At 45.5% G+C, this 23,924-nt stretch overlaps 2 protein-coding genes across 2 annotated transcripts; both read left to right on the forward strand.

The window, feature by feature from the left end:
- The first annotated feature begins 1,455 nt into the window (after nt 1-1,455).
- Nucleotides 1,456-2,397, forward strand: LOC143885828 (uncharacterized). Its single transcript, XM_077389884.1, has 2 exons — nt 1,456-1,721; nt 1,890-2,397. Exons 1-2 carry the CDS (start codon nt 1,456-1,458, stop codon nt 2,395-2,397), a joined length of 774 nt encoding a protein of 257 aa, XP_077245999.1.
- Nucleotides 2,398-12,536: 10,139 nt separating this feature from the next.
- Nucleotides 12,537-23,227, forward strand: LOC143886384 (uncharacterized). The gene is made up of 2 exons (XM_077390333.1): nt 12,537-12,968; nt 22,484-23,227. Exon 2 carries the CDS (start codon nt 22,490-22,492, stop codon nt 23,084-23,086), a length of 597 nt encoding a protein of 198 aa, XP_077246448.1. The 5' UTR covers nt 12,537-12,968; nt 22,484-22,489; the 3' UTR covers nt 23,087-23,227.
- The last annotated feature ends 697 nt before the right edge of the window (nt 23,228-23,924 follow it).

The following is a 23,924-nucleotide window of genomic DNA, read 5'->3' on the forward strand; positions in this document are numbered from 1 at the left end:
TTCCTCCTCTAGTTCCTGGAGAATAGAATAAGGATTGTGAATTTGGATGAGGAGCCTATCTTGATGAGGATGCTCTTGGATTTCGGGAGCAGGCATTTTGAGGGCTTTAGGAATAGAACAGGGAACCTGAGTCTGGGGGGTTGCTCTGGAGGGAGTTTTTGGACTTGCCTCCACACTTGGTGGAGGATGGCCTTAGGTTTTTCCAGAGGGATGTATAGGGGGTACTTTTTACTCGAGTGATTGAAAGTTAGGCAAGAGGGGTGATGGGGAGCAAAAACGCAAGCCTATCACAGGCCGCCACCTGTCCCGCCACCTGTCCTGGGAGTAGGTGAGCTCCAGCCTCTAACAGGCCACCACCTGTCCCGCCACCTGTCCTGGGAGTAAGTGAGCTCCAGCCTATAGCAGGCCGCCACCTGTCCCGCCACCTGTCCTGGGAGTAGGTGAACTCCAGCCTATAGCAGGCCGCCACCTGTCCTCGCACAGGTCATCCCACGTCACCACGTTTCCCTCTATAAAAGGGAGTTCAAAGCTCAAACCAAGGGTAATGAAAAACCTTCTCTCCACCCTAAACTCTTAAGACTAGCTCTGCACTCCTGCTCATACTGACTTGAGTGTCGAAGGGCCTGTCCGGAGTAACACCCGGGTTGGTCTTCTGACCTCGCTTGCCTTTGTGCAGGACTTGGCTCTCTCAGCAAGACTCAGTCCCTTCACTCCACTTCACTCTGGTCCTCCAGGACTTAGTTCCTTTGGTCATCCAGCTCAGCTCTTACATCACTGTCGTACCTGTTACCGATTTTCGGTCTAACAGATTGGCGCCATCCGTGGGACCCCAGAACTAAAAGCTGTTCAGATCTCTTACAAAAATGGCAGGGCGCAAGAGTGCGCGGATACCAACCACATGAACCACCCAAGCCGTGTTACCTCATAGGACCCGAAGTGAGCGAATCGCCTCACTGGTGGTGGCAGCCTCTGCTACAGCCGAACAGAGCCCGGCTCGTTCGGAACATCTCAACCCTATGCCTACTCCGGATCAAATTCAAGCTCTTTTCCAGCAGATGACGACCCTGGTCGGTCAATACCAGCAGCTACTCCAAGCACCTCCCCAGCATCCTCCAGAGACTCCACGACCTGTCCAGGAAAGGTCGAATGTACACAGGGGAGAGTCACCGCGCCACGGTGAGGACCGGGCTCACCACTCAAGACAAGTCCATCCCAAGTCCATCCCCCAAAGCCAGACATGTTCATACAGAGCCACAACTCCGCCAGAGGCCGCGGTCCTGCTCTGCGCAAAGGCCCCGAGCGCATGAAGGGCGCATACCACAAGAAAAGTCCCGGCCTCGCCGAAGGAGTCCGGAAAGTCAGTCCGGCTCTGCGGCGAGCCCATCAGTGGAGAGGAACAGGCCGCTGGACCAACCCGACCGCAGAGGTGATCCAATGCTTCAAAGGATGGAAGAAATGGATCACCGCATAGAAGAGCTGGCAAGAGATCAGAGCCGGCCTACTGTGCGGGCATTCTCGAGTAGAACGCTATTTACCGACGATGTCATGGGTGCCCCAGCACCCAGAGGGTTTAAAATGCCTACCATCCCTCAATATGATGGAACCACGGATCCAGTGGACCATTTAGAGACATTCAGAGCAATGATGCTCCTCCACGGTGCATCCGATGGTTTCCTCTGCAGGGCGTTCCAGATCACAGTGACCGGTGCGGCCCGGGACTGGTACTCCAGAATCAAACCAAGCTCCGTCAGCAACTTCGAAGACTTCGGCGATGACCTGGTCCGTCACTTTATGAGCAGTCGCAGGCCAAGGAAAACGACAGCATCCTTGATGGCCTTGCGGCAGGAGGATAATGAACCTCTAAAGGTGTTCGTTCGCCGCTTTAACAGGGAGGCACTCCAAGTACAGAATTTGGACCCCTCAGCGGCAATGAGCGCGCTTCTCACGGGCGCCGGATCCAATGACTTCCGCCGCTCAGTGGCTCACCAAAATCAGCACTCACTGGCGGATCTAATGGCCGGAGCTGAGGAGTATATAGCAGTGGAAGAAACGCTGGCAGCCCTAGACTTGACTCGGAGGAAAACCTCTGAGGACAAGAACCTTACCAAGCAGCGTAGGGATGATAAGGCCCCCGCCTCCAGAAGAGAGAAATCCCCCCAGAGGAGAGAAGAAAACTTCACGCCTCTCAACACCTCTCGGAGGCACATACTGGCTGCGATCAGCGATGAAGAATTCGTGAGGTGGCCAGCTAGAATGATCTCCAAGGGAAACAAAAGAGACCAATCAAAATATTGTTGGTTCCACAGGGACCACGGCCACGACACAGATGAATGCTGGCAGCTTAAGAAAGAAATCGAACAGCTGATAGGCCGGGGTTACTTGAAAAAATATGTCTGAACTGACGGTCGCGGACCAGAGAGAAGAGAGAAGAGTCCTCAGGGCCGCAGCCCTCGACGGTCGCAGCCGCCTCCTGTCCGGAACCAATCTCCTTAGCCACCTAGCTCACAACTGGAGGCGCCGCGGCCCCAGCCAAAGGGAGTCATTGGCACAATTATGGGCGGACCCGCCGCCGGGGGCACATCATCTGCCGCTCGAAAAGCATACGCACGCCGAGTCAACGCCGTGCACACATGCAGCAAGAAGAAAAAGACGGAGAACGAAATCTCCTTTTCAGACGCAGACTTGGACAACTTGATATTGCCTCACGACGACGCACTGGTCATAACCATGCTCGTCGCAAACTGGGAGGTAAAGAAAATTCTAGTAGATAATGGGAGTTCGGCGGATATTATGTACTATCATGCCTTCCAAAAAATGATGATAGGCGACGACCGTTTGAGGTCGGCAAACTCGGATCTGTTCGGCTTCTCAGGAGAGGTCGTGAAAGTGGAGGGCCAGATTGAACTCCCAGTCCTCGTCGGAGAACCGCCCTCTCAAGCGTTCACCATGGTCAATTTCCTGGTAGTGAGGGTCACTTCGGTCTATAACGCTATCTTAGGACGACCTGGCCAGAACCTGATTCGTGCAATGGCTTCGGCATATCACCAGAAGATGAAATTCATAACACCAAACGGCGTGGGTGAAGTTCGGGGAGACCAACCCCAGTCCAGGGAGTGCTATGCAATGGCACTTAAAGGCAAAAATGCAGTTGAATCGCTGCCAATTGAGCTACTCGACTTAAGGGATGAACTCCGGGGACTCAACTCGCCAAAGACCTCATCTCCATCCCGCTGTGCATAGACGATGATGAGAAAGTCGCTCTGATCGGCTCCTCTCTAAGCAGCAGCATCCAGCGCCACCTTACCGAGTTTCTTCAAGACAATGCTGATGTCTTTGCGTGGGATCCCGTTGATATGCCTGGCATTGACCCGGAGATCAGCACACACAGACTTGGTGTAGACTCAACCTGCAAGCCAGTGAAACAGAAAAGAAGGCATTTCGCCTTCGAAAGACAGCTGGCGATAAAAGAAGAAGTGGAGAGGCTTTTAAAGGCTGACTTCATTCGGGAGATTCAATATCCGGACTGGTTGGCAAACGTAGTCCAGGTCAAGAAGACAAATGGAAAATGGGGGACCTGCGTTGATTTCACTAATCTGAATAAGGCCTGTCCCAAGGACAGCTACCCGCTCCCAAAAATTGATCAGCTCATCGACGCCACCGCAGGCCATGAATTGCTAAGCTTCATGGACGCTTTCTCCGGATACAATCAGATCAGGATGTATGAATCAGATATACCAAAGACCTCCTTCGTGACAGATCAAGGGACCTACTGCTACCGTGTTATGCCCTTCGACCTCAAGAACGCCGGGGCCACTTATCAGAGGCTCATGAATAGACTTTTTCAGAACCAGATAGGCCGTAACATGGAAGTCTACATTGACGATATGCTGGTCAAAAGCCGAAGTGCACAGGATCACGTATCAGATTTGAGAGAAACATTTCAGGTCCTGAAAAAACATGGCATGTAGTTGAACGCCTCCAAATGCACCTTCGGCGTCAGCTCAGGAAAGTTCTTGGGGTTTATGGTAAGCCAACGAGGGATAGAGGCTAATCCAGAGAAGATCAAGGCTGTGGTGGAGCTCACTCCACCCAAAACTATCAGAGAAGTACAGCGGCTCACAGGAATGATAGCCGCGCTGGGGCGTTTCATCTCGAAATCCGCAGAAAGGTGTCTACCCTTCTTCAACGCGGTCAAAGGGCTCAAGACTGCGCCCTGGACAGAAGAATGCCATACCGCGTTCGAAGAGTTGAAGCAATACTTGTCCTCCCCGCCACTACTGACAAAGCCGGAACCAGGTGAGGAGCTACTCCTGTATCTCTCCGTAAGCCCCACCGCTCTGGCAGCTGTCCTAGTCCGTGAAGAGCATCACCAGCAAAAACATATCTACTATGTCAGCAAAGTTCTCCACGATGCCGAAATCAGATACCAGCGGGTTGAGAAAGTGGCTTACGCGCTGGTAATGGCGGCCAGGAAATTGAGGCCGTATTTTCAAGCCCATACTATAAAAGTCCTGACCGATCAGCCGCTCAGGCAAGTTCTCCATCGACCAGACATCTCGGGACGACTCGTAAAATGGGCCGTGGAGCTGAGTGAGTTCGACATCCAGTACGTGCCAAGGCCAGCGATCAAGGCTCAAGTGCTGACAGACTTCGTAGCTGAGTGCACCATCCCCCAGCAGATCACCGAGGCGGAAGTTGTTCAAGCCCCAGCCATGAAAAAATCAATCACGACTGAAGAATGCATAGCAAGAGGGACTGAAGCAGAAATCATCCCCGCACTAGCAGAACCGGGCCCCTCAATCGCCGAACTAATCTGGGAAGTATATGTCGACGGATCTTCGAATAAGGGCATGACTGAAGAATGCATAGCAGGAGGGACTGAAGCAGAAATCATCCCCGCACTAGCAGAACCGGGCCCCTCAATCGCCGAACTAATCTGGGAAGTATATGTCGACGGATCTTCGAATAAGGGCGGCTGTGGAGCCAGCCTCATTCTCACCGGGCCCGATAACTTCACTGCAGACTATGCCCAGAGGTTTGGATTCCGCGCGTCCAACAATGAGGCAGAATATGAAGCACTCCTCGCCGAGATGAACCTCGCAATTCACACCGGCGCCTAGAAGCTCAAAGCATATTGCGACTCCCAGCTGGTGGCAAACCAGATTCAAGGAGTCTATGAGGCCCGTGACGAGCGTATGATCAAATACCTCTCCAAGGTCCGCTAGCTAACCAGTAAGTTCAAAAGTTTTGAGGTCATAAGAATCCCCAGAACAGAGAATGCGAAAGCAGATGTGCTGTCTAAGTTGGCCGCCTCCAGATACACCACTCTCGGGAGTATATGTATGGAGTTCTGTAAAAACTCCAGTATCGAAAGTAAGGCCGCTGAAGTAATGCAGATGGAGCACGAGTCGTGCTGGATGGACAAAATTATTGATTATCTGCGCAGTGGTAAACTCCCCGAAGCCAGGAAGGAGGCCCGCAAAGTGATACAGAGAGCCGCCCGGTTTTCCCTCAGCGGTGAGAGTTTGTACAAAAGATCCTACACCCTCCCATACCTGAGGTGTCTCCGGCCAGGCGACGCCGCTTACACCCTGCAAGAGACACACGAAGGGATCTGCTGAGAACATCTGGGGGGCAAGGCCCTGGCGATCAAAGTGCTACTCAGAGGTCTGTACTGGCCCACCTTAAGACAAGATGCACTGAGTCTGGTTAGAAGGTGCGAGAGATGCCAGAAATTCTCTCCCACCATCCACCTTAGCCCACTCCCCTTCGCAGTATGGGGGATGGACATCTTGGGCCCGTTTCCGCCGGCCTCCGGAAGACGCACGTTCGTTGTAGTGGCAATTGACTATTTTACCAAATGGGTGGAGGCTGAACCCCTAGCCCAGATCACGGAGCAAAACATGCAGAATTTCTTCTAGAAATTGGTAGTTTGCAGATTTGGGATTCCCCGCGTTTCGATAACAGACAATGGTAAACAGTTCGACCACCGGAACTTCCGAAAGTTCTGCTCCGACTTAAAAATCGAACAAAGGTTTACTTCAGTAGCTCATCCGCAGACCAATGGGCAGACGGAAGTGACGAACCGAATCCTACTGCAGGGGATAAAGAAGAGGCTAGATGACAAGGCTGGCCGATGGGCCAATGAGCTTTATCATGTCCTGTGGGCGTATCGTACCACTCCGCGCACACCAACGGGTGAGTCACCATTCAACTTGTCCTTCGGAACAGAGGCGGTGATACCGGTGGATGTAGGCACCCCGTCTCCCAGAGTCACCAGCTTCAATGAACAGATCAATGGTGACGGGCTCCGCGCAAATCTTGACCTGTTAGAGGAGGCGAGGGAAGAATCCCGAATCAGAGTCGCCGCCTACAAGCAGAAAGTTTCTAACTACCGTAATTCGAAGATACGCCCCCGAGAATTCCGGACAGGAGATTTAGTCCCGAGGAAAGCTGCCGTCTCCCAACCAACGAAAGTCGGAAAACTCTCCCCGACATGGGAGGGGCCGTCTCGAGTGAAAAAAGTTATTCGCCCAGGAAGCTATAAGTTAGAGACACTGGAGGAGCACCTATTATCCCATGCATGGAATTCCAAGAATCTCAGAAAATATTATCAGTAGCTAAAACGACAGGCATGAAAGGTAATTTTGTAAATGTAAATACTTGTTAAATATGAATCATATGGAAACTCTTTTGCAGATCTCTACGCCTCTTGGAAACCCAGTTCACTAAAACTTGGGTACTCATATCTGGAAACCCAGTTCTCAAAAACTCGAGTACTTGTTATTCGGAAACCCAGTTCACTAAAACTTGGGTACTTATTATTTGGAAACCCAGTTCACTAAAACTTGGGTACTCATATCTGGAAACCCAGTTCTCAAAAACTCGAGTACTTGTTATTCGGAAACCCAGTTCACTAAAACTTGGGTACTTATTATTTGGAAACCCAGTTCACTAAAACTTGGGTACTCATATCTGGAAACCCAGTTCTCAAAAACTCGGGTACTTGTTATCCGAGAACCCAGTTCACTAAAACTTGGGTACTTATTATTTGGAAACCCAGTTCACTAAAACTTGGGTACTTATATCTGGAAACCCAGTTCGCAAAAATTGGGTACTTATTATCTATTTGGAACCTAGCTCTCTAAACCTGGGTATCTGACGCTTGGAGACCTAGTTTACCAAAACTTGGAAACTCGCAAGTTACTGTATTTCAAATGTCTGCCCACAGTAAGAAATCAAACAATGTTACTATTCAGAGGCAGACGGATGGAGAGCAAGTAAACATCAAAGTATGATTTCTATTCATAAAAGAGTAGGGCCTCAAAGAGCCATTACAAAAGATAAGAGCCTCAAAAAGCTGCTACAAAAGTTGGGTCTCTAAGGACCATTACAAAAAGAATCAGATGAGATGGTTCAGAAAGAAAAAGGGGAGCTCAAGAGACCCCGTGGCTACCGCTCCGAGGTAAGTCCTCCTCCGGGACCACTGCGGCGGCAGTAGCTGCCGGTTCCTCGTCAACAAGCGTCAGTGCTTCAGGAAGATTCAGGCCGGCCGAGGTCGTGGTTGGGTTGGACGCTTTGACCTGCTCGAGACAGTCGAAGTATCCAATCTTGCAGGCCTCACTGGACAAATTGAAAAGTTCGTCCTCCCGCTTTTGTACGGCCTCTGCGACGGCCTCCTTAACGGCCGCTATCTGTCTCTCCTTGGCCCTCTCCCTCTGAGCGTTAAGGGCTTCAGCTGCTTTTTGCTTCTGAAGGGTCTGCTCCTCCCTAAGCAGCTTTTTCTCCGCCTCCACCCGTCCGATACTTGTTTGAAGCTCCTTAGCCTCCATCGCCAGCTTTCCATTCTCCGTTTCTGACTTCGTGATTGCATCGGAGAATTTCTTACTCTTCTCCTGAAGATCATTGAAGTACACTCCAATCTACAAACACAAGCAGGCAAGTGTTAATACAAGAAATCAAAGCAAAAGATGGACAGAAAATAAGCATACCCGTTGCCCATCTTACCTGATAAAGCGAAGAGAATACGGCTTCTTCGGCAGTAGCTGGCAGCTCGTGGAGAACCTGCTGTTTATCTTTGCTCAGGATGCATTTGCTCTGAATCTCAACAGCTACTCGGCTTTCGCCTAAGCAAGTATCATTTTTCTGAACGGCCCAGTTGGGCCGAAAAACGTTGTCCCCTATCTTCGCCGGGGGAGGACGGGCTCCGGCTCCAGCGGACGTCCCCCCCGACTTCGAGGATCCCGCTCCTTTGCCAAAAGCACCAACCAGTTTCACCGTGGTTTTACCTTTGGGAGGCGGTGGAGGCGCAGTGTCTTGGGTATAAGCCGGACTCGCCATCTCGGCAGCTTTCCTTTTTTGGCTCTGCTGGGCCACTTGCTGAGCCCCCAGCTGAGCCTTGGGAAGGGCCCCTTGTCGTATTCTCTCAACTGTTGATTGTTGCTTCATCTCTGCAAGTGAACATAAACAGAACAGTCAGAAGCAAAAAGCAAAAAAACAAATAGAGTTCAGAACAAGGGTAGCCACATACGTTCAGAAGTCGTAGTACTAAGACCAAGCCCGGCCAGAACTTCTTCCCCTGAAAAGTCCGCGCAGTGAATAAGGCCTCCCCGTTCCACTTCCTCCCGTATTAGGGCAAACGTTCTCAAATCTTCGCCCTCGAGAAACGGTTTGCGACTCAGTGCAGTTGTATCAGGGACATTCCAGATTAGAGGAACCGGCCAGTGCTCGCTGGATTCCCTATCTTCGACATAGAAGAACCTATTCTTCCACGTGTGTATTGAAGAGGGAATGCCAGTGATTATTTTCAACTCGGAGCGCTGGCTAATATAAATCCAGCCCCCCTCCTTATGCCTCTTCAGGTGAGCACAAGCACGGAATAGCGGCACAGACACGCATCTTTCCAGCCGACCATGAACAAGGTACACAAACCCAGTCAGTAACCTCCATGAGTTCGGGGCAACCTGGGTTGGGGCCAGTCCGTAATATCGAAGCACCGCGGTGAAGAACGGGTGCAACGGGAACCTGAGTCCGGCCCTCAACGATTCATCATAGATACAGACATCCGAACTTTCATTACAAGCTCTATCTCCCTCTATCGCCGCCCTCAGCCTAAACCTGGGGGGCACACAGTACTTGTCTCTAATATCCTTCATCATGGACCCATCAAGGTAGTTCTCCTCGACAAGAGCCCGCATATTGTATTTAGGATTGGCTTCCATCCGGGCCCTAGCTACGACTTCAACGGCCCGGCCAGGAAGAAATGTTGTGGACGCCTCAGCGACATCACTACCAACACTCCCTTCTGCTCGAAGACTACCTGTTGGGGGTGGAGTGACGTTCAGATCTAATATCACCTCGTTGTGATTCTCCCCGTCGTCGCTATCTACAATTTCTACTCTAACGTCCGGACTAAACAATACGGAATCCTGAACCGGACTAGACTCTGAGCTACTGGAGGAAGACTCTGAGCCGGACTCGGAACTAGAACTACTATGAGACATGAAGTAGAAAATAGAAAGGCTGAGAAGAATACCGGGCAGAGTAGAAAGCTCCTAGTCCGCGCACGACTCCAACCACGCACCTCGCAAACCGAACTGGCAGAGCAGAGAAGGAGGAGAAGTAAAAAGAGAAAAGTGAAAAATGAGAAGGTAAAAACCTCTTTTTATAGCCTTTTACCCAAGGCGGTGTGCATTTAATGAAGGGCACATACTTCGAGGGTGCTTGAATGGTGCCACGTGTATGACGGACACACACTTCGAGGCGAAGGTATGGGTTAATATGCGCGTATCTCCAGAAAGCTAAGGGCCTCCGGACAGAAGATAATGGTCGCGTCCATCACAAAAGTCAGTCCGGCCCAAGCCGGACTGAATATGACGCGTTTTACAAAACGACAAAAGTCAGTCCAGCCCAAGCCGGACTGGATATGACGCGTTTCACAAAACGACAAAAGTCAGTCCGGCCCAAGCCGGACTGGATATGACGCGTTCCAGAAAACGACAGAAGCCAGTCCGGCCCAAGCCGGACTCATTTCCGGACAAATTTCCGGACTCATTTCCAGACTGGATATGACGCGTCGTTAGAAGCCAGTCCGGCCCAAGCCGGCCTCATTTCCGGACTCATTTCCGGACAGATTTCCGGACTCATCTCCGGACTCATTTCTGGACAGATTTCCGGACTCATCTCCCATTCAGGAATGTAATTCACCACACTTCCCCAAGTCACTACAACGACTTGGAGAACTGGGGGGCAACTGATGGGGAGCAAAAAAGCAAGCCTATCACAGGCCGCCACCTGTCCCGCCACCTGTCCTGGGAGTAGGTGAGCTCCAGCCTCTAACAGGCCACCACCTGTCCCGCCACCTGTCCTGGGAGTAGGTGAGCTCCAGCCTCTAACAGGCCACCACCTGTCCCGCCACCTGTCCTGGGAGTAGGTGAGCTCCAGCCTATAGCAGGCCGCCACCTGTCCCGCCACCTGTCCTGGGAGTAGGTGAACTCCAGCCTATAGTAAGCCGCCACCTGTCCTAGCACAGGTCATCCCACGTCACCATGTTTCCCTCTATAAAAGAGAGTTCAAAGCTCAAACCAAGGGTAATGAAAAACCTTCTCTCCACCCTAAACTGTTAAGACTAGCTCTGCACTCCTGCTCATACTGACTTGAGTGTCGAAGGGCCTGTCCGGAGTAACACCCGGGTTGGTCTTCTGACTTCGCTTGCCTTTGTGCAAGACTTGGCTCTCTCAGCAAGACTCAGTCCCTTCACTCCACTTCACTCTGGTCCTCCAGGACTTAGTTCCTCTGGTCATCCAGCTCAACTCTTACGTCACTGTCGTACCTGTTACCGATTTTCGGTCTAACAAGGGGCAGGATGTTGGCTTCCAGTCATACTCAATTTCTTGTTCAATTGATCCAGCGGAGGTTCTGATCTAGACCGAGTCTGGTAAATGCTTTCCTACCTCCACCTCAACGCAGATACGGGCATAGATGAGTCTGGTAGATTCAGCAGTATGGGTATCCAGGTAGAGAGGCTTTCCCACTCCACTTGCAATTTTGCTAAGAGCCTTTGTTGTCCAAAATTTTAGGTGGAGGTTGGGGAGTCTGATCCAAATGGGTATTTTATTAAGCTTCATCTTCTCTAAAGGCAGGTCCATGGTCCATCTTCTCAAGATCAGAGGTCTGCCTCCATAGTGGTGATTGGTTGCTTCCAGAACAAGAGTGCAATCTTCTTAATTAGAAAATCTGAAGAGGAAGAAGCCATTGTTAAGGGCATATAGTTGCAAGTCTCCTTTCAGTTTCCATTTTCTAGAGAGATGATCTCTCAGCGCTGGGAAATAGGGCCTTTTCCCTAGGAAGTAGCCAACAAGGCAATTTTTCCATTTGGTTTCAGCGTCCTCAGTGTCTTCATCCTCTATGTCGATGCAGGTTTTACCTTCTTCATTAACTTCTGGGCTATGGAAGTTTAGAGGTAGAGAGACAGCTTTTGGTTCTCCTGCAAACAGATTATTCCATCCTTTAGAAGAGTTTTCCTTGGGTTGAGAGGGTGGTGTGGGGAGAAGGGGGCCATGGGAGCTGAACGATTGTGGAGTACTGGCTTGATTCTGAGAGGCGGGAATGCAAGTTGATTTCAAAATTAGAAAAGGGAATTCCCGCTCAGGAGGAGGCCAGGAATTTTCAGCTTGGGATTTGGCGGGGTCAGAATTCAAAATTTCTTTGACCCTTGGGTCCAGCTGGCAATTTTCTATTGGGTCAAGGCCCACAACATTTCCATTTTTGGTTAGGGGTTCCTCAATGGGGCTTTCTTTTCTTAAAATGGTAAGTATCCCTTTCTCCGGTGGGTTCTCCGGTATCCTTGATCTCTCAGGGGAACCCGACCGGGGGATGAGGCTTGGGTGGGTTTCTTCTATGATTTGGGTAAGAACTAGAGGAGGGGGAGGGAGGAATTGTTTCTGGGTCATAGAGTTCTGGATGGGGCTGAAATCTAACTCCTTTTTGTTTGAGTTTCTTCTTTTCAGAGGAGGATTTCCCTGGCGAATCTGAGGATTGACTTGTCCTATTGAGGATTTTGTGGATCCTTGTTCCCTTTTTGACATGTGTGGTTGAATCAAACTGTTGAGATTCCTCTTCAGCAAGTTTTGCATTGAAATCTTCGAGGTTTTTGAAGAGCTTTGCCTTGGTTCCGTCCTCAGGTAATAACGAAAGTTCTTCAGGCCAATATTCTTATTGAAGTTCTCTAGCCTCTCTGAGAGAGAAAGAGGAGGTGGGGCAGCCTCCGTCCGTATCAACAGGAATAGAGGTTTTTCCCGGATCTGGGGGTTTGGATTCCATGATCGTGGGGCTTTGGTGGTTTTTACCAGAAGGGGCTTGAAGGGCTTGGGCCCTTGGCTTCCCACCGGCGGTAACCGGAGGAAGAAGAAGAAATCAAGGGAGAAAGGACAAGCAGAGTTTGTGCAATCTTTCTGTCCGGCGATGGTAAATCCACTCTTGGTTTGGATCATCCTATTATAGTGTACCAATAAAAACAGAAAAAAAAACTGAATGACCCGCGGGTCCATCCGGCCCTACGGGTGGGATCCGGGTTCACCAAATTGTCACTTGTGACCCGTAAATGACCCGGCCCGTACCCCTGGACCTGTAAAGGTTGGGTGAAACCCGGCCCGGCCCACCCGTTTGCCACTTGCCAGATACCCGAGCAACCCGCGGGGATGCCAATTCTGATTCCAACCCAATCAATCCAAAGAAGCTCAATCGTCGATTTTGGTAAAGTTGATCTAAAGGATGTGATTGTTCACGGGGAGGGGCCTAAATTGGAAACAACCTAGAGGTACAAAATTATCCAAACCCTAGTACAAAATTTTCCAAAACCTTTTCGGCTTGTCATTCAGATTTCCATCCCTTCCTCTACACTCTTTCTCTGCCTCTCGTTCGTTCGAACTTGGAAAGCACGAAAGGGTATTTGGCATATCTTCAAAAGGGTGAGTCCTTCATCTCCTCTATGTTGTTCACCTTTTCCCCTTCTTATACATAAGAGCATGATCGGTTTTTCTCTTTACTTTTTCATTGAGATTATACTTTTTTAGCATCTTAAGTTCTTTCTGTGGGATTCCTTGCAATGAAAAGAAGATGTTTTGTATTTGGTTCATCACATGCCAGACGTTTTACTTTTGGGTCCTTCGTCTTTTGATTTTGCCTTTTCTTTTTATTATTTTCTGTTTAATTCTAATTAACTTTCTCTTATACTTAGTTGGATTCCCCATCCTAATTTCCGTTTAGGTGAATTCTCTCTTAAATAAAAGTTAGGTTCGACAACCCAACTAATTTGATCCCTGTAGTTCTTACTACAATGGCCCAGAAATTGTATTTCTTTCTAAACATTGTGAAAAAAAGGCTTGATATTTGATCCAACATTGTGAAAAAAAGGCTTGATATTTGATCCAAAGAAGGGCTCTTGCTTCTGCCTTGTTGGATTTGCACTCACCAACCAAGCCAGAAAAGGTCTATAAAGTGTGTCTGTTTGAGACACAAAATATACCACCAATACCTGCATGACTTGGATGAAAAATTATATGGTGGCCGACCGTCAAGTCCCGTGAAGTGATACGATGGAAGTACCATCCTTGATATTTGATCCAACAGCAGCCTCTTAATATGTGCGCTGCTGTTGAATCAAATATCAAGGGTGGTACCGCTATGACGGTACTTGACGGTCAGGCACCATATAAAAACTCTGACTTGGATTACCTTTAGAACTTTTATCAAAATTAAGCTTGATCAAACTACTAGGGGGAGGGCGCCACTTTGGAATAGATCTATTTCCGAAGCCTTTTTCCCGTACAATAGTACTCCAATTTCTAAGTATGCCACCCATGCTATAGTTGGAGAATTTCTTCTCAATTCTTCCCCAAAGAATGAGATTTATTTTTATTTCTTATATTATCATTTCCAATCACCTCTTTTTCCTAGGAAAATACTATCATTTCTCTCCTTACATGCCAAATCAATACATAAGGTAACATGTCTCAGAGTATTTTTCTTGATTTACCAGAGGATCATCCACCCCAATGTAGAATAGTGTTCTTGATTCATGAGTGCTGAGTTTTTTGTTTTAAGATACCTCTTGTCCCTGAATGACACAGAGATGTGTCCGTGCATGCTACCAAGGTTTTCATCCATTTATTGTTTCCCCACATTGACTAGTTCTCCCTTACGTGTATATATATATATATATATATATATATATATATATATATATATATATATATATATGAGAAAACATTTCCTACACACTTGTGTAGGTAAGTTACCTACACACTAGCTTAAAATACAGTGGGGGCCCACATTGTTTAGGTGATCCAAACCATTCATTTGAATGGTCCTCACATAGATAGGGTGTCCACAAAAAATCAGATCCATAGGATCATCCCAACCATTCAAACTATGGAGGCAAAAAATGGACTAATTTGTGAAGGTTTATACACGTCCATTTTACCTCCACAAATCGTAGGGTATATATATATATATATATAGAGAGAGAGAGAGAGAGAGAGTTGTCATCTTCTCGAATTCACGAGTTCCTCCTCGATCCACATACCTTCTTCGTACTCTTGCCTACCCTCCAGGCACCCAGAAAACCACCTTCCTCCTCTTACCTACGCTCCGGACACCCAGAAAACTGCATCAAGATCAAGATACATTGAATGAAGCTGAAAAAAAACCCACCTCAATACGAAAAACCTATAAAACCCACCTCAATAAAGCATCAAAAGGAAATAATGACAGCAAAATAAAACAAAAAAACCCATACACAACAGTAAAACATCAAAAGAAACAATGACAGCCGGTGTATGCGACTTCCAATGAAGTGGAAGAGAGAGCTCTCTCTTATGAGGTTTGATTTGGTTTACCGCCCACAGCTTTAGGCCGTTAATCATTGAAGGTGATTCATCAAACGTAATAGCATGGGCAAATAGCAAATCGGTCAGACCATGGATATTAGCTGACATCAGTACTGTAATCAGAGACCTAGTTGTTTTGATTGCACTCAAGTTTCAGCATATACAACACTCTGCTAATGAAATGCTTACAAATTAGCTAAAGATGACTAGAGAGGAGATGATAACCGAGTGATGCAGGAGCATCCCCTGGGAATTCTACATTGACCTAGCTTGCTCATTAGTATAGGATTAGTATCTTATTTTTTCCTTTGCTAGCCATGCAGGGGAGTTTAGTCATATTGTAATTGTTTAATGTCCTTAATTGTCTTTTCATATTGAGGAGGGGTAGTTAGGACATTTTACTTGTAAGGGATGCCTATAAAAGACCACTTCCCTCTCTTTTGTAATTAGCTTACTTGATTTTTGAAATGAGAAATTAGATTTTAGATCTAAGTGGGAACTTTGGAGGGAAATCCTCTTGTCAAAAGAGGGATTTTAGTTGAAATCCGTTTGGAGAGTGATATACAAGCTTGGATCTCAAGTCTGACCACTTCTTTGTATCCTACACCTTATTCTTTTTTTTTGAAATGGCGAAAATATATCATTAAAAGAAGAGGGGGGACTAAGATGGACCACACCCAAATATACAGGAATTAAAAAAAAAAAAATTACAAAATAATTCCCACGGAGGGAGAAAATCAAACCACTCCAACTCCGAGCGACTAACTCCACGCCTGGCCAAACCATCCCACATCCCCATTAGTGGACCTCCGCACATGATTAAACACAATACTCGAACCCGAGATTAAATCTTCTATTTCATAAAAAATAGAAGAGAACCTCCATGGAGGCAACACCGCCCTACTTAGCTACCGAATCACATTGAGTGAATCACCCTCCACAATAGTTTTATCCTACACCTTATTCTATCAAGGATTCACTTCTGATTTAGAAATTCCGGCGTCTCCTCACTGGCTATGTCACAAATATCTCCGATATTTTTAAAATATAGCGTTTTTATTGCGAGATTTTGATAAAAAGACAAAATCCCGAACTAATCCCGAGATTTTAAAAATATAGCGATATTTTCGTTTTTATCATAAAATATCCCGATATTTTTACGATATTTTTATTTTATATTTTTTTCTTAAATTTAATATTTTTATATATTTTTTAAATAATTTTAATTTTACCGTTTATTTCCCGAAATAAACCTGAAAGAATTAATAAAAATTAATATATCCCGAGATTTTCCCTTGCCGAGAAAATCCCGAGAACGACATTTGTGACATAGCTCACTGGATCTGGTTCGTTGCATTGAAGAAAACTCAAGAAGGCAACATGAACTGCTCTTGTATGCATCTCTATTTCAAGTTGCTGGATTAAAAGAGAAATATTGTGAATTCTCTTGTGCTGAAATTCGACTACAGCTTCATATCAGTAAGTGAAATCCCTTCCTTTCCATATTATTTCGATCCTAATGAAGAATCTCTTGAAATGTGGTTGAAACTTAGCAAGAATTATTAAAGTTCATTATCCTCAGTTGATAGTGCTGTAACTGCTTGGAATTGAGGTTTCAGATCCCATAGTTCTTGATTAAATCTCAGACCTGTAACATTGATGCTTTTCTTCTTTTGGAATAGTATTCACCCCAGGTTGTCATAGACAAGGATTGTAATTTCGGTTTCGGTTTCAGTTTCGGCCTCAGTCAAAAATGAAATTTCGGTGGCGATTTCGGTTCCGGTGGAAATTTCGATGAAAATCTTACAATTTCAGCCGAAATTTTTTAATTTCTGTATTTTGGCCCGTATGAAATCCTAAATTTCAGTATTTCAGCCGAAATTTAAAACTGTGATCATAGATTTTGTCAAATTTGCAGTCCTGATAAGTGAACCAAGAACAGTGACCATTTATATCTGAATTCGGCTACAGAACTGTATACTCATCCTCTAATGTAATCAGCTAGCTTCAGTCTCCTTATTTCAGCATCAAAAGCATTTAGATCTGAGCATGTTGTTTAAGAAAGTCACTGTTGTAAACTCTTCACCTAAAGGGTTCAGATCCATCAAGAGAATCTATCAATATGAGACAGATTCTTGACTTTCATTGCTGAAATGAAATCCTTTTCATAGAGCTGCAGAGATGTCTCATGGATCTGATCTAGGTATGAGGTCTGGATCAACAAGGGTTCTTTATAATTTCTGGATGAAACCGAATTAGTGACCCTATAGAACTCAGAATACTGCTATACTGACTCGTATTATGTTGTGTCCACTGCAATTCCTAAACCTCAGCTAGAATTTTTTGCTTAAGGCAAGTCTCAAGTGAATTCACATTTAGACCTAAGGAGAAAATGTTGTTTGAACCATAGTTTTCGAAACTCCCCCGAGTCGACTCCCTTTTACCTTGGCCGCGTTCCGCGTTGCACAGCATACCTGTTTTGCCCTACGGATTCAATAAAAACTCCTTTACTCTCCTGAACTATGACCGTGTCTACCGAATACTCGTGCCGAGTCGACGAGGATTTTCTTCGGCCGCGTTCCGCGTTGCATCTGTGTTTTAAACATAGGTTTGAACTACTAAGCATCCTGTTTGGGTTTAGTGAAGTCAGTACAGCCAAGAAAACTCACTGGAGTGAACAGAACTGAACTCTCCATCAATGTTGGTTATAACTTAAAAGAAAAAAGAAAAACTTTTACCCTAACATAAAACCCTAAGTCACTCTCTCTCTCTCTCTCTCTCTCTCTCTCTTTCTCTCTCTCTCTCTCTCTCTCTCTCTCTCTCTCTCTCTCCCCGGCACCGTCACCCTCTCCAGCAAGGCGGAAACCCTCCTCTCCGGTATTACTCTCTCTCCTTCTCTCCCTCTCCGACTCTCTCTCTCTCTCTATCACTCTTTGTATCTCTCTGCCTCACTCTCTCTACTCTCTCTCCCTCTCACTCTCTCTACTCTCTCTCCCTCTCACTCTCTCTAAGGCCCTGTTTTTTTTTTTTTTTTTGACAGTGGACTTTGAGTCCATAACAGATTATTGGACTCAAAATTACATCGGGCCCTGTTTGTTTTGGATTTTGAGAACAGATTGTGAGTCCAAAGCTGATTGTTGGACTCACAATCTGTTGAGTCTAATTTTGAGTCCAAGAATCAACTTCGAACTGACAATCTGTTCTCAAATCTGTTGGATTCAAAATTGGGCGCAAGAATCAGTTGAGTCCAAGAATGAGCTTCGGACTCACAGATTGGGTGCAATAATCTGTTGGATTCAAAATTGATTATTGGATTGAGAGTCCAAAACTGTTGAGAGTCAAAATTACATTTGTTGGATTCAAAACTGATTATCTGTTTGATATTTGGGTCCAATAATGTCACGGGGTGACAATTTAGCTCACCCCATCTCATTTTATAGGCATATTAGAGGCCCAAAACAAGCACGGAAAGGTGGAGTACCTTGCAAAAGCCTAGAGTTATGTAGAAGAATCTTGTATACATCTCTAGAATAATGTAGAAGATTCTAGAATGTTCTACAATGTTCTAGGCATCTCTAGAATTATGGAGAGAACTCTAGAATCTTCTAGACTCTCTAGAATTATGTAGGTTATTCTAGAACCTTCTAGAACTTGCTAGAAGGGTGGAAGGCTCTAAAAGTAGAGGCATGTGAATAGTCTAGAGGAGGATGTGCTTGGAATATCCTTAGAATACTCTAGAAAAAGAAATGTATAGAAAAGGGGTCTAGAAAGTTCCCCTTATGCCCTATAAAAGGAGAGAAGACCCCTCATTTGTGAATCACCTCAGAAATTTGTAAGCGTTCTTCAACTAATAGAAGCTCTCTTTCTAAATGTCAGTGTATTATTTTGCTCTTAGTGTTCCCGTAGTTGGGTAGAAGGCTGACTGGTGCTAGGCATTGGGGTGCTGAGTGCAAGTGCCGCACGGTTTTAGCTAACGAAAGTGCTAAGCCCGTGACAAATAATCTGTTGGATTCAAAACATATTATTATGAAAGGGGAGATTATGGTCGAAGGACCGGCAGTGCTACTACTGCTCCTACCACAACTTTAGTTGGTGGCAAGGATGTAGAAGGTGCACGCAAGTTAAAGCAGAACCGAACCCTTCTTTTGTAACGCTTTCCGAGGGTGGGAAGAGTTCCAATAGGAAAATTAAACTAAGGAATAGACCTGGTGTTGGGTTTTGCTCCTCCTGTAAATATCTTAATTTCAGGTGGCGGTATAAGTGCCGTTGGTGTCAACGGTCTGAAATCCCCTCAAAGTGGGTTGTCCGTGGTAATTCAGAGCCTCGTTTAGAAGCTAACTATGGGGTGGACAGCCGATGGCCTGATTCGGGTAATATCCATTTACTTGAGGGTAAAGGGAGCCCAGCCCTTTCCATTTCCGGCAAGGAAGTGCTAACATGTATGGACACCCTAAAAGCTTGTCTTATCGGAAAAAAGAAAGACAGTAACGTGACTCTGGAGGATCTCTGGTTTTGGGCACAAAAGGTTTGGGATTTTCCATCCTTACATCGCCCTTGTACTTTGGCGGAGGACGAGATCCTCTTTATGTTTGAATATGAAGCCCATGAATCAAAGATTCTTGTGATGGGATCTGAAGCCCTAGGTAATCAATTGGTTTCTCTCTCATCGTGGAATAGGGAGTTCCTTCAAGGTGAGGAAGCCCTTTGGGTTAATTTTTATGTATCCCACTGCATGCATGGGCTATTTCAACAGTGGAATCTATAGGGAATCTCTTTGGTAAAGTATTGGAAACCAAAATGGAAGGCAACCACCAGCATTATATGAGCTTTGTCTCGGCCAAAATTCTAGCCCCCCGGTGGCATTTCCATGGTTCTTGTGTTAGAATTAGAATTCTTGACAAGGTTTACTCCATTGGGATTGATTTTCAGAAAAAACATGATAGTAAAAATGGTGGCTACTTTTTTTAGTTCTCTAGTTCCTTGCTTGGGATGTGCTGGTTTGGGCATTATGCCGTCGATTAGGGGTTCCCCGCCGATTGACGATCAGATGCCTGGTGAGCCATTGATCCCCTAACTAATTCCAAATTCAAATTCAAGGATGGCGCTGAGAAAGAGCTCGAAAAAGGTGCGAAGGGGCCTGCCTTTAGGAGTGTTGGTCAATCTTGTGTGCCCCTGGCGGGGCTCAAGAAGAGTAAGTTTGACTCTGCTGCACCTAGACGGAAAGTTGCTTGGTCCGACTTACCCAATAAGGTTAGAAATAAAGGTGCTTTCCCTCCAAAAGTAAGGAACACCTTCGTTTCCCGAGCCTTTAACGACGTTAATCATCGCCTAAATCTTAGTGCTATGGTGGCAAGATCAGGAAACAACCTCCTCGCACTTATTGTTGAGAAACTTTTGGATGCATCTTTGGTAGGGTCAAGAAGGAAAAATAGTAGACTCTCAAATCTCTTAAAATTTTATTCCCAGTCGCCCAAGGTAGGATTTGCTTCAGGTTAAATTGTTATTACTAGTTATTCCAGTTAGTAATTAGTAGCTTTTGGGTCTGGGAGGGTCTCCTTTTTGTTAAGAGTTTTCCTCCTTTTCTGGTGTTCGAAGCTTTGGCTACCCTTGGGGCTTTTGGTGCTAGAGAATGTCATGTAGCAGTTGAGAAAGATGACTGCTGATGAAGAGATGTTGCTGTTGGGAGGTCGCCTTCAGAAGCAATGGAAAGACTTCAACTTTGAGTCTCGAGCTAGGATCCTTACATGGCTGAGCCTCTGTGGGGCATTAGGGTGGTGGGTATCCGGATGGTGGAAGAAAGAATTATTAGCAGAAACATTCTGCTTATTGATTGGGACTTCGGGGGAACTCCTCATTGACATGCTGGATTTCTTGATCCTCTATGATTATGGCGAAGGGGAGTGCGCATTTTTGGCTTGTCATTCAAAGATACAAACTGAATGACTATCTAGATGATGGTGACAAGCCTGTTTTGATGAATGCCCTAGACCATTGGGTATTGGAAAGGATTGGAAGTTGTATGGTGAAAGCTTTTTTGGTTGCGGTAGTAGATGAAGATCTCGAAAGGAAAGTGATATAGCTATTCGGCAGGGTGGAAGGGCATGGAAGTGTTGACTCATCTGCAGTGGTTTGACCCAGAAGATATTTTTGGTTTTTATTGGCCCAGGAGTATACTCCTGGCCACTCTTAATTGATTCTATGTAATGCAAGTTGGGACCACTTGTCTCCAATGTAATCTTCATAGCATCAATGAAATTGTCAATTTAAAAAAAAAAAAACATTATTATAATTTATAATAAAATATTAAATCATATTATTATATTTGGCGTACCCGAATGTACCCGCACCCGGATTTTTGGGAAAATCACCTACCCACGTACCCATGTCATGTCGTACCGGCACCCCGTACCCATGCTTCTTAGGTTGCAGCATATTGAGGTCTTAGAGTGCAGATGTATTAGTGGGACAGTCCCTGCTTCTGTACCTTGGGTATTCAATTAATAAATGTTACCTTTCAAATCAAAATGTTGGGATTTTGACTTCCACCCCCTCCTAAAGCTCTAATGATGTGCAGGGCATGCTTGGGAGGGTTCAATAGGGGGCTGAGTTGGTTATTGGTAACTCGTAAGGACCCTCTTTTAAAGTGTTTCTGCTCTACCTTTTAAATGTTAGTGCATTTTTCTTTGCATTTTTTCTGCGTTGTGACTACCATCTTGACCCGTTTATGTACTTGTTTACCTTATTTGAATTCAATTTCATCTTGTAATCCCTCAAAGAAAAGAAAGCTAGGACCAGTTCAAAAAAATAAAAAAGAGAGAAAAGAAAGCTAGAGCTGAAGTTGGGCCTGTAATTGAGTTTCCAGACTTCTACTTTGAAATTGGGCTAGTTTTGGGTCTATTTGACTCATTACTGACCAATGCTAAAAGCCCAGCTCTGCTGAACTTTCACCCCTATATAAAGCTCTTTAATTTCAATGAAGAATATCATCCTTTATTTAAAATGTCTTGTCACTATCACAATATCATTGAAAATTTCTGTCAACTTTAAAAAAAATGGCTTGCCACTGAGTCCTAGAACCCAGGAGCATTTTTACAACTGCTGCAGCCAGACTGCTGCAATATCCAGTTATCTATCTGCAGTCTATCCCGTTCGAAAAAAAAATGAAATGTAGACTATTTCCTATGACACACCTTTCAAAAAAAATGAAATGGATAACGTATCACGAGGCATCACCACCCCTCAGAGACTCCCCTGTACATTGGGTGCATATGTTTCTTTATGTCGCCTATCCTGCTTTGTTTGTTCATTGATAATTTTGTGATTGAGGCTACTATCCCGTGGTCCTTTCACATATTACATGACCTTTAATGTTTGTTGGAGGCATGATCGCACTTTTCATTTTCTGGGTTTGCTAAACTTCATAAATTTTCTTTACTGAAATGTTATAGTGAAAGACGCTCAATTGGCATTCTGGCAAGACTGGCTCATAGAGTCCTCCTCTTACTACTTACACTTGTACACAATTCACACTTGTAGATGCCAGTCACGTGCGTTTTTAGTCTTTTTTGCTGATATTGCCCCAACCATTTGTATAGGTGGTCATGGCAGTAGAAGATGATGGCTGGAAAAGTATTTTTTCACAATCAGATCAGAGAGGGAATGAACTCTCTCCAGAAGACACAGCGTGGGTAGATTCTTGCTTGGTAAAAGACCCTGCATTATCAACTGATAATTGGAGTGCCCTGCAAGATGCCTTATTAGACATTCTCAGCTCTCACACTATTTATGAACCTTCTTCAACTGTGGAACTCAATGAGATTCCAGAAGAAAATGATGAGTATGTACCAACCAGTTATGAGTCAGAAACAAGACAAGTTCGATACTGCTTACGAGACGATGTTCTCCCTAATTGTCTTGATTTAGAAGAAAATGGAGACGATCACACAGCAGAGTTGGCCATTGGATCTTCTGAGAACGCAGAGCTTGAAAATATATTCAGGGTTTGGGATCTGGACGTGACCTTTGAAGAAGATGGACTTGTCAAACAGTTGAAGAAAGCTCTTTCTGAGAGTTCACGCAGAGTTCTACCATCAACACCTTCTGATACGGTTGATACTTTTGATGAACAAAATTTTGGTGACCTTGTTGCCTCCATGGCTGATCTGTCTTTGCGTCCATGCACAAATGGAAACCTGTGAGTCTTCTGCCAATTCATCCATGTACATACATGCTAACAATGTTCTTATTATAGCTGCACTCCCTTGTTTTGATAATGGTACTATTTTCTTTATGTTGCACTTCTCTAAGTAGCTATTAAAAGCATATTAAATTTACCTACCTATCATAGCTGGTCTGAAAGTGTTTGACAGTATGAGTGCTACTATCAAAAAAGGCGGTGTGGGGTATCATTATTCTTTATTTATTTCATTTAATGATAGTAGCTTCTTCCAGGAGAGATAACTGGGATTCTGGGTGCAATTTTTATGGAAACTTTTCAATCTGATGAGATTTGTAGTTGGGGAATGTCCACTTGTGCGCCATGCTCATCTGAGTCTTTGATATGCTAACTCATCATAAATGTGAGAAAATTATCGGGAACATAGCGAGTAACAAAAAGAAAAAAAAAGGCCCTGTTTGCTTTGGCTTTTGAATCAAAGTAGGTCGTGACTGTTGGGACCCGGGTTGAACTCGCCCTTAAAATTTTACCCTTAAGTAGAGGGTGCCCATGTCCTATATAAGCACATACGTATCTCAGTTTTCCGATGTGGGATCTTTGCTTTTGTGTGGAACCCCAACAGTGACTGTTTTATTGTTGTTGGTCCAGCAAAGCTCTGCTGAGCTTTACGACAGCTCAGCCTCCTCGTCTTCCTTATGGCTTCCTTATGGCAAAGCTTCTAGGTTGCTTGCAGCTGTGGCACTTTGGCTTGCATTTGTAAAATTAAATTTGGGCTCAAATCGATTCTACATCCTAACAAAAATACACATATTACTTAGATGTAGAATCCATTTGAGTCAAGATTGATTTTATATTGCAAA

Source organism: Tasmannia lanceolata, unplaced genomic scaffold (assembly GCF_043159265.1).
Source record: "Tasmannia lanceolata isolate RefF3 unplaced genomic scaffold, GAP_Taslan_0.1 ptg000011l, whole genome shotgun sequence".
Lineage (NCBI taxonomy): Eukaryota > Viridiplantae > Streptophyta > Magnoliopsida > Canellales > Winteraceae > Tasmannia > Tasmannia lanceolata.

Coding starts and splice junctions, on each gene's coding strand:
- LOC143885828 (XM_077389884.1), top strand. CDS start 1,456: ATGGATCACCGCATAGAAGAGCTGGCAAGAGATCAGAGCCGGCCTACT. Junction 1,722..1,889: donor ACCGGTGCGGCCCGGGACTG/GTACTCCAGAAT, acceptor CCGCTTTAACAG/GGAGGCACTCCAAGTACAGA.
- LOC143886384 (XM_077390333.1), top strand. CDS start 22,490: ATGGCAGTAGAAGATGATGGCTGGAAAAGTATTTTTTCACAATCAGAT.